Source organism: Coregonus lavaretus (genome assembly GCF_964263955.1).
Source record: "Coregonus lavaretus genome assembly, chromosome: 36".
In the NCBI taxonomy this organism is placed as follows: Eukaryota; Metazoa; Chordata; class Actinopteri; order Salmoniformes; family Salmonidae; genus Coregonus; species Coregonus lavaretus.
The window spans coordinates 21,095,067-21,107,722 of NC_140023.1; the positions used below are offsets into that span (position 1 = coordinate 21,095,067).

At 43.8% G+C, this 12,656-nt stretch overlaps 1 protein-coding gene across 1 annotated transcript in view; it reads left to right on the top strand.

Moving 5' to 3' along the window:
- Positions 1 to 12,656, top strand: part of LOC311110598 (inositol polyphosphate-5-phosphatase A-like) — a 273,383-nt gene that overhangs the window by 151,687 nt on the left and 109,040 nt on the right. The window contains exons 5-6 of the mRNA XM_084153117.1: positions 4,436 to 4,499; positions 5,998 to 6,101. Coding sequence (XP_084009243.1) covers positions 4,436 to 4,499; positions 5,998 to 6,101 — 168 coding nt within the window. The remainder of the gene's footprint in view (positions 1 to 4,435; positions 4,500 to 5,997; positions 6,102 to 12,656) is intronic.

Genomic DNA, 12,656 nt, shown 5'->3' on the forward strand with positions numbered 1-12,656 from the left:
TTTTAATTATTTAAAGTGAATCTGGCGGCTAATCAATAAAGTGGTACGTGACAAACATACGCTTGACACAGGCCATTGTAAAGCCACTGGTAAAAGATAAGCATATCCTGTCCGCGCAGTCGGGCTCTAATTAATATTTTGAGCCTGTCATGTTCAGAGACAAATGGATTAATTGCAGCCCGCTAATATAATCGGTTCTTCATGAGGGACCGAGAATAAGACCAGTCGGTCTGTTTTGAACCCTGATGCCAAATAAATATCTATTAGGCAAGAGGTTAAGTAGATTTTTCGTGATTACACATACAGTGCATTCGGAAATTATTCAGACCCCTTGACTTTTTCCACATTTTGTTATGTTACAGCCTTATTCTAAAATGGATTAAATATACTTTTTTCCTCCTCAATCTACACACAATACCCCATAAATATTCACATAAGTATTCAGACCATTTGCTATGAGACTCGAAATTGAGCTCAGGTGCATCCTGTTTCCATTGATCATCCTTGAGATGTTTCTACAACTTAATTGGAGTCCACCTGGGGTAAATTCAGTTGATTGGACATGATTTGGAAAGGCACACACCTGTCTATATAAGGTCCAACAGTTGACAGTGCATGTCAGAGCAAAAACCAAGCCAAGAGGTCAAAGGAATTGTCGATAGAGCTCCAAGACAGGATTGTGTCGAGGCACAGATCTGGGGAAGGGTACCAAAAGATTTCTGCAGCACTGAAGGTCCCGAAGAACACAGTGACCTCCATCATTTTTAAATGGAAGAAGTTTGGAACCACTAAGACTCTTCCTAGAGCTGACCGCCCGGCCAAACTGAGCAATTGGGGGAGAAGGGCTTTGGTCAGGTAGGTGACCAAGAACCCGATGGTCACTCTGACAGAGCTCCAGAGTTCCTTAGTGGAGATGGTAGAACTTTACAGAAGGATAGCCATCTCTGCAGCACTCCACCAATCAGTCCTTTATGGTATTGGCCAGACGGAAGCCACTCCTCAGTAAAAGGTACATGACAGCCCGTTTGGAGTTTGCCAAAAGGCACCAGAGCCCGGACTTGAACCCGATCGAACATCTCTGGAGAGACCAGAAAATAGCTGTGCAGCAACGCTCCCCATCCAACCTGACAGAGAAGAATGGGAGAATACAGGTGTGCCAAGCATATAGCGTCATATCCAAGAAGACTCGAGGCTGTAATCGCTGCCAAAGGTGCTTCAACAAAGTACTGAGTAAAGGGTCTGAATATTTATGTAAATGTCATGTTGAAGTTTTTTTTTTATATACATTTGCAAAAATGTTTAAAAACCAGTTTTTGCTTTGTCATTATGGGGTATTGTGTGTAGATTGATGAGGGTAAAAAACGATTTAATCAATTTTAGAATAAGGCTGTAATGTAACAAAGTGGAAAAAGTCAAGGGGTCTGAATACTTTCTGAATGCACTGTATAGCCACTTAGGTGCAAATGTTTATCATTTATTTTAGGGTTGATTCATTGCGATTTGTTTAGTCATCATATCAATTCTATTTTGGGGCGGTCACATCGCTGGTTTTTGTGGAGTAATCGATGGCCATGGGGCATTTATGAGCATGCAGCAACCCATGGTTGCAACTAGTTGGTCTTTGAGTGATGCTGTTGCTTAGGCCTACCTGTGCACTAAACAAGCAAACCCAGGCCTTTTTCGCTTCTATTTGGATTCTCTGTTGACTATAGGCTAGACCTACAGAATGTTACAATGTTTGAGGATTTGAACGTAAATCAGGTGGTTTAGAAATTGTAATAATTCTACTGAGTTTTAATGGTGAGTGAAATTCATATTTTCATATTTTGTTATTTTTGGTTTCGACTCATATATTTATATTTTTAGCTTAAATACTATTTATTCTGGATTCATTACAAATATACAGATAAACTGCAGCAACAACAAAAACAACAACAGTGGTATCATTTTGACATCTAGCTCAGTTTCTCTCCCTCACCCCCCTCATGTCCCCCTCTCTTACTCTCACTCTGTCAGTGGCAGTTTGAGGTGAAAAAGAACATAAAGAAAACCGACGAGAAATAAAAAGGGGGCCCTTCCTGGAAGCGGTCCTCCTGTTGAGGGGGAAGTTGACCTCCAGTCCTACTGGTGTCCCTCCATCCCTCGCTTTTTTTGTCCTCCTTCAGAAAAAGGAGGGAGGAAGATAGAATGAAAGAGCGGTGCATGGCGGTGGGTTTGGGTCACCAGACGCTGTTCTCATCAATTAAATGTGCGACAGTGTTTTCCGTTGGATGAACTTCTATGTCAAGGAGATGGGCAGGACCTCATGTTCGTGCTTTTGACAAATCGGCAAATGTTTAATCTCAAGATGTGCCGGCGCTCATAAATAATGCAGGATCTGGCTGCCAAGCCCCCAAACTCTCCCCCTGCCAGAGAGGGTGTCTGCTCCACCCCTCAAAGGGAAACTGCACAAAATCAGACTAAATCCCCTCTCTCTCCCTCTCTGTCCTTTTCTCCCTCTGCTGTCTGTCTCCTCCCCTCTGAGGAGACTTACGCCTCTCCCTCTCTCATTCTCTCTCTGTGTCTCTCTCTCAATTTCAATTTCAATTTAAGGGCTTTATTGGCATGGGAAACGTATGTTAACATTGCCAAAGCAAGTGAAGTAGATTAGTAAACAAAAGTGAAATAAACAATAAAAATTAACAGTAAACATTATACTCAGAAGTTCCAAAAGAATAAATACATTTCAAATGTCATATTATATATATATACAGTGTTGTAACAATGTGCAAATACTTAAAGTACAAATGGGAAAATAAATAAACATAAATATGGGTTGTATTTACAATGGTGTTTGTTCTTCACTGGTTGCCCTTTTCTTGTGGCAACAGGTCACACATCTTTCTGCTGTGATGGCACACTGTGGTTTTTCACCCAGTAGATAAGGGAGTTTATCAAAATTGGGTTTGTTTTCTAATTCTTTGTGGATCTGTGTAATCTGAGGGAAATATGTCTCTCTAATATGGTCATGCATTTGGCAGGAGGTTAGGAAGTGCAGCTCAGTTTCCACCTCATTTTGTGAGCAGTGTGCATATAGCCTGTCTTCTCTTGAGAGCCAGGTCTGCCTACAGTGACCTTTTTCAATAGCAAGGCTATGCTCACTAAGTCGGTACATAGTCAAAGCTTTCCTTAAGTTTGGGTCAGTCACAGTGGTCAGGTATTCTGCCACGGTGTACTCTCTGTTTAGGACCAAATTGCATTCTAGTTTGCGCAGTTTTTTTGTTAATTCTTTCCAATGTGTCAAGTAATTATATCTTTTTGTTTTCTCATGATTTGGTTGGGTCTAATTGTGTTGCTGTCCTGGGGCTCTGTGGGGTCTGTTTGTGAACAGAGCCCCAGGACCAGCTTGCTTAGGGGACTCTTCTCCAAGTTCAGCTATCTGTAGGTGATGGCTTTGTTATGGAAGGTTTGGGAATCGCTTCCATTTAAGTGGTTACAGAATTTACCGGCTATTTTTGGATTTTGATAATTAGCGGGTATCGGCCTAATTCTTCTCTGCATGCATTATTTGGTGTTTTTCGTTGTACACAGAGGATATCTCTCTCTCTCTGTGTCTCTCTTTCTCTCTGCCGTGTTCTCTCTCTTTCTGTCCCTCTCTTCCTTGTCCTGCCACTAACCATTCCCCTACCTGCACAGATCTGAACTGGGCTCACTTTCGTGTTGTCATTCAGTGTAATCTTTTATATATATTTCCTCCTCTTTTGCTCTCTGTTGTCTACATGCCTCAGTGTAGGAGGAGAAAGGAGGGTTGCAGACAGCAGGACCAATGACAGAATTATCCTCAAGCAAGGCCTGAGGGCTCGCTATCTCAAAGACCCAGAGGATTGAGAACAGGCTTTTCCTCTATTGCCTAGATGTGAAAAGCACAGAGAAAGTGTGTAGTGGACTGTGAACCGCATCAAATCCCCTGCATGATTTTTTTCCCCCCACAGTTTGTTTGGGTTGTCTACAGACTGGGGAAACTTTGATTGTTCTTTCAGAAATTAAGATTTTAATCCTATTGAAGTAGATCTTTGGTTGTTCCAACGTCCATCTGAATGTGTCCTTTGAAAAGCTGGAATTATGTATTCTTCAGGAAGCCTTGTACCAAGTGTAGGGTCTCAGGACTCTGTCTTGAATGCACTGTATATTCGATTGACAGCTTTAATTCAGTATCTGCTGTGGGAAAATACTGTACAAAAAACTGTTGCCTGGGATGGTTAGTGTGTGTACCTTAGTTGCCCTCTTCATAGCAAAGCTCTACAAATGATTGGAGCTTTGTACCACCTGGATCCAGTCTTTGTTTCTATTGCTCAGTAATATTTTGTGGTTAGTTAATTCTAGGTTATTTCCAAGAATCTCTGACTAAATGTTTGTAAACAATTATCCTAAATCTCATGCGCTCTCTGTCTTCCAGGCTCTAGGAAGTTGCTACTTTCTTCACGAATCCTTGAAAAACATCCACCAGTTTGATTTCAAAGGTGAGTCCCCCCAATGAAATCTCCACCCCTGCCCTCTCACAAACCCCCCTCCATATAACACCCTACATTCCACGACCCATCACCGCTTACATCAAAACCAGTAAGGTTGAGATTGGCTGGGGAAGATAATGTAAAGGGAGCGATAGATAGAATGGTAATGCTTATTAATATTAGGATTTAATTCATGAGATTTCGGGCTCCACGGTAATTGTGTACGGAGGTTATTGGACAGTTACAGCGCTCTCATCAGCTTGGGGTGTCAGAGGGCTAGGGGCCTGGCGGCCAGGCTAATTAAAGAGGGGATATAGATGTGGAGCCGCAAAGTTGTTCCCATTACACCAGAGTCAGCATTAGCACCATGCACTCACCACCAGTGAAGGACAGGGCGAGGGGGAAGGTGAGAGGACACACACATGCATGCAGTATTCAGACATGGACACACACACATAGCATGCAAGCACACATACGCACACGAGCAGGCATGCAAGCATACACTCACACACTCTCACCCATCAAACCCCCTGGAAAACAACATGCTCCTCTTACATGGGATTAGGATATATCCAGAATGAGCTCATTTACACTTTACAAGATGCTACTGGACTGAATAAATACTTGAACTATGTAGAAGATGTCAATTGTTACACCTGCTTCTTTGGTAAAGAACTATACCACATTTTCCATGACCCATATTCATTAAGCGTCTCAGAGTAGGATTGCTGATCAGCTCCCTCCTGTCCATTCATAATAATACAAAAGTCAAAACTGATCCTAGATCAGCACTGCTACTCTGAGACGCTTTATGGAAACTGATCCAGATGTCAGGTAAATGTAGGAGACGTTTTCAGGCTCTGACCCCAGTTCAGGTTATGTGTTGCACTTACATGGAGGCATTAGATGATCCAATGTTGAGGTGAATCGAAAAGCGTGACGCCGTGACCTATACTCATAAGATCAGGGTCAGAGATCTTGACATGCCAAACTGTTTTGACCTCTAATATATTTTCAGCCTTTTACACGTTGTGTAAAACATGCTCGCCTTTGATCCCAGAGGAAGACCCTTCAGTTCTACTAATTTAGGAGCATTCAAAAGGCTGAAAATATCTCAGAGGTCAAAACGGTTTGGCATGTCAAGCTCTCTGACACTGATCCCATGAGTATGGGTCACGGCGTCACGCTATTTGGTTCACCTTAGATGATCTAAGGCCTCTGTGTAAGTACAACACGTAACCTGAACTTAGACTGGGTAGGCATGGAGAATCTGTTGCTTTCCCTAGGCAGGAGATCCTCTTTACTTCCACTAACAACCAGCAGGTGGAGTAGTAGGCTGATGAAGCCCTTGCTTTATGCGTGCATAACTACATCTAGATCTACACAACACTTTTTTGTGACGTTAGTAGGTTTGAACTGTGAATCATGGTCTCTTAGGACTAGCTTGTATTGTATCTTGTATTAATACAGCCTCTTTGGCTTTCTCTGTCTGTGTTTTTCCCCACAGCCAAGAAATTCAAGAAGGTGGTTGGGAAAGAGATCTACTCAGACACTCTAGAAAGCACACCCATGTTGGAGAAGGAGAAGTTTCCTCAGGACTACTTCCCTGAGGTGCGTATCCTTCCACTGTTGCTGTAGTGACAGAGCGGGACAATCTCTGGGCCTCTGTACTGCTTTCTGAAGCTCTGGGACTTTGATTGACAGAGTGCTGTCATTAATGAACACTACACAGCAATGTGACATTATTACATCACTATCTTTAAAAAAAAGACAGCTTATCTACACTATTTTAGCCCTGATTCAGCTGTCCCAAACAAGTTTTTGAGATCGGAGTTAAAATCCCCATGTCGTTGCCTACTCGGGCCGTGTGGCCGTCACCGACGCTCGTTTAATGTGAGCGGGTCAGAGACGCAATCTGAGGGCTTCCGATCTTATCTTTGAGCCGCCCCAGACATCCCAATATTTTCAAACATGTTTGATTTTATTGGCACAAAATCTGCAATGCTCTTGTAGTGTGAGATGTGCAACGACAAATTTTGAGAATGGTGATCAGCAATAGCCAATGAGAGCTCGCCAGAGAACAAGCCAGTGAGATGACCCCGTGTAGCTCAGTTGGTAGAGCATGGCGCTTGCAACGCCAGGGTTGTGGGTTCGTTTCCCACGGGGGGCCAGTATGAAAAAATGTATGCACTCACTAACTGTAAGTCGCTCTGGATAAGAGCGTCTGCTAAATGACTAAAATGTAAATGATGACGTTGTTTCGCTTACCCAGAATGTGTAGACTCTCCAGCAGGAGCGATGACTACTAGTATGCTTTTGTACTTGCCTTTAACCAAAGCCAAAGTGTTAAATCGTTACAGCGCTGAAGTTCACAAGCAATGATATTCAGTTCAAAGCGTTGGCTAGTAATGTCAACTTGTTTAGCGCCTCGATCACACCGATATCGTCATTGCGCAAATGGTACGCAGCATCATCTGGATATGTGTGCAACAATAGTTCAACATTCACCTTCTGCTACCATTTCGGTCAAGACAGTTTGACGCGTACGTTCGATAAATCCAATGTATGCACCACACAGAACCCACTGCAACTGCCTGTGCAACGCAATCTGCAGGTCAAACGCAGCGTTTCATTGGAAATGAATGTACTTCTGGTGTACCAAAATGCAAGACGCTATCGGTGTGATCGAGGCGTTACAATCTAATCACATCATCACATCATTGTTTTCGCCAGACAGCATGGTGGTATGGAGAATCCTCACAAACAAGTGAAGAATCTTGTAGTGTGTGACTGTGCCACTACGTTGTCAAGACAAAAACGACGTGAAAGTTGTTTGATGTGAGAGGCTCAGCAATGTTAGCATTTTGAAAGTCGTGTAGTGTGCACCCGGCATAAGGCATGGACCTTGCTAATACATTTTGGATGGTTACATTTAGTCCCCATAATACGGTAGGTATTGCAAGTGCTGAAAACGTTTTGGTTATATCTCTGATTTTGTTTTTAAACTTGCGACACTTTTTGCGTCATTTTGTTTTTGACATCTTTTTTAATATCGAAGTGGTTGATGTTGCATAATACATTTGGAATATTTTCAAAAGTAGGCATATGTTTTTATCAAATAAACCACAGAATGAAGTTTAAAAACATTACTATTGGTACCATTACACATTTGTGGCAGTATATCCCTTTACTATTTTGCATTTTCACAAAAGATAGGTTATTTGGGTTTCAGCATTCTTTATTTTCTTTGCTTTCCCTCAAAAAGCAAATGAATACAAGGATCAGTTGAACAGTGAAAGATTGTGATGGCACCGTTGCAAAAGCTTTAATTCGGTGGCGTGCGGTGCTTTGTAGTGCAGCCTGTGTGCGTTGTATGTCTGTTCGTTCTGTGGGTCCACATCATAAGGGAACGCTGATACAGTAATAAAGAGCGTGACTGCCCGCCTGTCAGCCCCATGCGCCCCGCTCATCTGTCAACCGCGCTCTGCCGGCCACCTCCTCAAATATATGCAAAGGAGATGGATACAGCCTTTCGCAGACGTAGTCTCCCAATTTCTGTCTCTTTCACACACACACACTCATGAACACATTCTCGCTGTCTCTGTTGGAGTTCCCCAATTTGCCATTTTCAAAGATGATCTAAAACCAATTACGTCGATTGAGGCGTGAAGTCATTTAAAATTATTACAAGAAACGGGTGTTCGGTGCGTTTCGAGGACAAGCAAAACAAAACAAAACTGGGTGCGAAAAGCAAGCAGATGCATGAGAAAAGTTTACTCCCTGATTTATGCCTCTTTCCCGGCTGGGTTATGAATCCAGGATGATGCGCCCGAGAGCAGCACTCCGGATAATGTTAGACATTTAAAAAGAGCAGATTTGTGTAGTCTATCAGGGCTGAGTATTCCCCCCCCCTCCGTCCAGCTCCGTAGTGAGAAATTGGTTGTTATCATAGATCACAGATACTGCTCAAACCTCTTATGAAATATGAATTAATTTCACTAATGCTTTAATGCAGAGCTCTCATGAGGAAGGCAGGCACACGATAACCCCTGCCTTGTCCCCGCTTCCTCCATGGTGATTTATGCTGTCTTTTAGTAGATGAAACCGCCTGGATTTGCCATCCATCTGCAGTCTTAAGGAATTCTATTAACAGGGGATCTGGGACAAGACGGACCGCCACGGACCACAATGGGGGATCCAACTGGGTTCCACAGTGTACCGCTCTGGGTCTCAGTGTAGTGGAACCTGGATAGTCATCCTAAGACATGATAAACTAGAAAAGAGACCTCGCCAAGAGCTTAGAATATGTGAGCTACAGAGAGCATGGGCTAATACATGCTATCTTCCATTAGAATCTATAAAGGTATCGTTTTCTGTCATTTTCTAATGTTTTGATATCCCGTATAGAGAGTTGAAGCTGTAGAATGTAGCAGCAGACAGTTTAGGCGGCTCGTCGGAGACTAACACCTCTCGTTCCCCGCTTGCGCGTTACCTTTATAGTCCACAATGAATAAACTGTAACTCGGAGACGGCCTGATGACATCATGGTGGGAGGGGTTGGTCGGTACAGTCCCTGTTTGAGTGACAGCGCTGGTTAAAGACTAGCAATGCAACAGAGACAAAATGACATTTCCTGGCATCTCTTAGATTTGAGTGCCCTTGGGTTGGTTGGGGGGGTGTGTCAAATCAAATCAAATCAAATTTTATTGGTCACATGCGCCGAATACAACAGGTGCAGACATTACAGTGAAATGCTTACTTACAGCCCTTAACCAACAGTGCATTTATTTTAAACAAAAAAAGTAAGAATAAAACAACAACAAAAAAGTGTTGAGAAAAAAAAGAGCAGAAGTAAAAAATAAAGTGACAGTAGGGAGGCTATATATACAATAGAATAAAGTGACAGTAGGGAGGCTATATATACAGGGGGGTACCGTTGCATAGTCAATGTGCGGGGGCACCGGCTAGTTGAGGTAATATGTACATGTGGGTAGAGTTAAAGTGACTATGCATAAATACTTAACAGAGTAGCAGCAGCGTAAAAAGGATGGGGTGGGGGGGCAGTGCAAATAGTCCGGGTAGCCATGATTAGCTGTTCAGGAGTCTTATGGCTTGGGGGTAGAAGCTGTTGAGAAGTCTTTTGGACCTAGACTTGGCACTCCGGTACCGCTTGCCGTGCGGTAGCAGAGAGAACAGTCTATGACTAGGGTGACTGGAGTCTTTGACAATTTTGAGGGCCTTCCTCTGACACCGCCTGGTATAGAGGTCCTGGATGGCAGGGAGCTTTGCCCCAGTGATGTACTGGGCCGTACGCACTACCCTCTGTAGTGCCTTGCGGTCAGAGGCCAAGCAGTTGCCATACCAGGCGGTGATGCAACCAGTCAGGATGCTCTCGATGGTGCAGCTGTAGAATTTTTTGAGGATCTGAGGACCCATGCCAAATCTTTTTAGTCTCCTGAGGGGGAATAGGCTTTGTCGTGCCCTCTTCACGACTGCCCTCTTCACGACTGTGTGTGTGTGTACTAGTGTATGGGTGTGTATACTAGTGTATGTGTACAGTACAATATATTTATGTTGTATGTTAGCTTTGACCCCTACTTATACCCCTGTCACACATAACCCTTGCTGTCTCATGTAGACCTCCATGTCCACAATGGGGGTGAACAGGATCCTACCGTGGCCCCAAGTCCCCTGTGTTGAGTCTGCTGAAATGACAACCCCTCCCTCCATGTATGCAAAACACACTGCCTTCATACTCCACACACTGTGAGTTATGGCTTTAAGTGGAAGAGAAAGGCGGGAGGGACATTAATTGAAAAGCTGAATTAAGAAGGAACTGGACAAAATAGCGGGCACATTTATATTGAAAGGTCGATGTGATGGATTTGGCGAGCTGTCATTCCTTGTTGTTCCGTCAATCCTTTCAACTCGCCCGAGTATTTATTAATTTATTTGTTTGGTGCAGTAATACATGCTTCCAAAAAACGTTGCCTCGTAAGGATTTCTCATTGGCTTATATAAATAAAGTATACGACCGAGACCTTAATGTCCCCTTCCCATTGATTGTGCACGGAAGTGGAAAGAACTAAACGGGCCGTAGATCATTGTCCAAACAAGTTTGTATTTCTTGGTTGCTACCATACGTCTGCTCATAAAAATATTGGTTGTGGACTACACTCAGACACCCTTTTAGTAACCTCTGCTGTAAACTCTGATATTATGATTATACGGCAGCCATAGACGTCCAGTTTTCATGGCAAGTCAACATCCCTTTAAATGGGAAAGTGGTATTGTTTCTGTCCATGGTCCAGAAACCGTCCACCTAGATCTGTCCTATAGGTTACCTGCCCCATTCCCCAGCCCCAGTATGTACTGTACTGTATATCCTCGCCTCACTCCCCACTGTCTCTATAAAGGGCTTGTCCTTCCCTCAAACCTCTACACAACACTGGATTGGGACATTTTAATCAGCAGCACCTTCCCTCCCACCCCCCACACACACACTCACTCTGGTCCACACCCCAGTCCTACAGATCCCCCTCTCTTATTTGACAGGAATGATGGAATAAAGATAAATGGGGGGTTCTGCGTGAGGCCAAATCAATCAGGGTTTGTGTGTATTACTTATTACTCACAGTGCATATCTGTTACGGGGACCTGTGTAACCCTGTCCTGTACTCCCTTATGGGCCTGCCTCACCGCACACTGTTATTTATAGGGGGGTGTTCTCTCAGCTGAGATATAGGAAAGGTCAACAACAACAAAAAATGGAGTGTGTTGTGGTGGGGGAACGGGGGGTGGGATTGGTGTTCCTCAACCCTGCACCACCATGACACTCGTGACATTTGATAGTGGAAGTGAAAACTTCCAATGGACACAACTGGGGAGTTTATGGTGTCTCTTCATGTAATGGGGAATCCATTACTCCCCTCTCCGTTCCATATCTGTATTGGCTGGGAGCCTGGCTGTCGTGGCTGACCCACTCTGTATAGCCGTTCATCACTGCCACAGCCTGGGGACCCATCACTGGCCACGGAAGGTCAGCCTGTGTCACCCTCAGCCTCACAACCTTTTACTGCCTCACTCCACCACCCGCCCCCATGGTGACCCCTCACTGGCCAAGCCAGACCTGACCGCTCCCAGACGAGGGGGTGTGGGGGGGCTGGACAGCACCTGTGCCTACACTACTCTGTCAGTGTAGATGTTATGTAGATCTGTCTCACTCACTGATGATACTGTGGCTGTGATACTAGCCTGAGTGGCAGCTTTTCAGCAGTGTTGCCTAGAGCAGGGTTTCCCAAACTCTGTCCCCCCCCCCCATAATACATACAGTAGGCATTAAGGTGAGGTAGACGTTTCACTCTAGCGTTTGATTGGGTGCATGGCAGTTGGTTGTCACTCCCAGTCTGAATTTCCCAGTCCCAGGCCCCTTGTGAATGACAGCTCTGTGTGTTGATGAATGAAAGGGAATGTGTGCAGCGTGACTCGAGGTGTGTGTGCTCGGGCGTGCGTGGCGCCATAACCAAACCATGAGACGAGGGTCAATCAGTCATAGGAGGAGGAAATGGGGCAATCTGAGGTTGCACGTCAGGGACGTGATGGATTTTTATGTTGTGATTGTAGTTAATGGCTCTTTAAATTAAATGTAGATTACATTTATTTCGCGCTGCATTAAGAGAGCAGGTTTGGACTCTTCTCTCCTCCTCACTCCCCTCTCCATCATCCTCTTCCTCATTTCCCTTCTCTCTTTATTCAAGTCCTTACAATGTTGTCACGTACTGTATATCACGTCATATATATACAGTACATATAACTCTCTCTCAGGAAGTCAGGTAAAATAAAGATGAAATTGATATATGATGCATAAAAACATCTGCTTACCACCTAAATGTAAATGTGATTACTGAATGAATTTCCTTGAAACATTAGTTGTTGAATTTCGCGGAAGTACTTTCTCATTTATTTTCGACGACTACATCATGTAAGGTATTCATTATATTATTTGTCTTTTTAAATTATCTCAAAATATTTATTGAGCGCATTATGTTCATGAAAATCTATTTTGGTTTACCTTAAACCAGACCCCTACCGCAGCTGCACAAAGCACCCGGAGCACATTCCTCTAACACTCACTGCTCACTGCTCACACACACACACACACACACA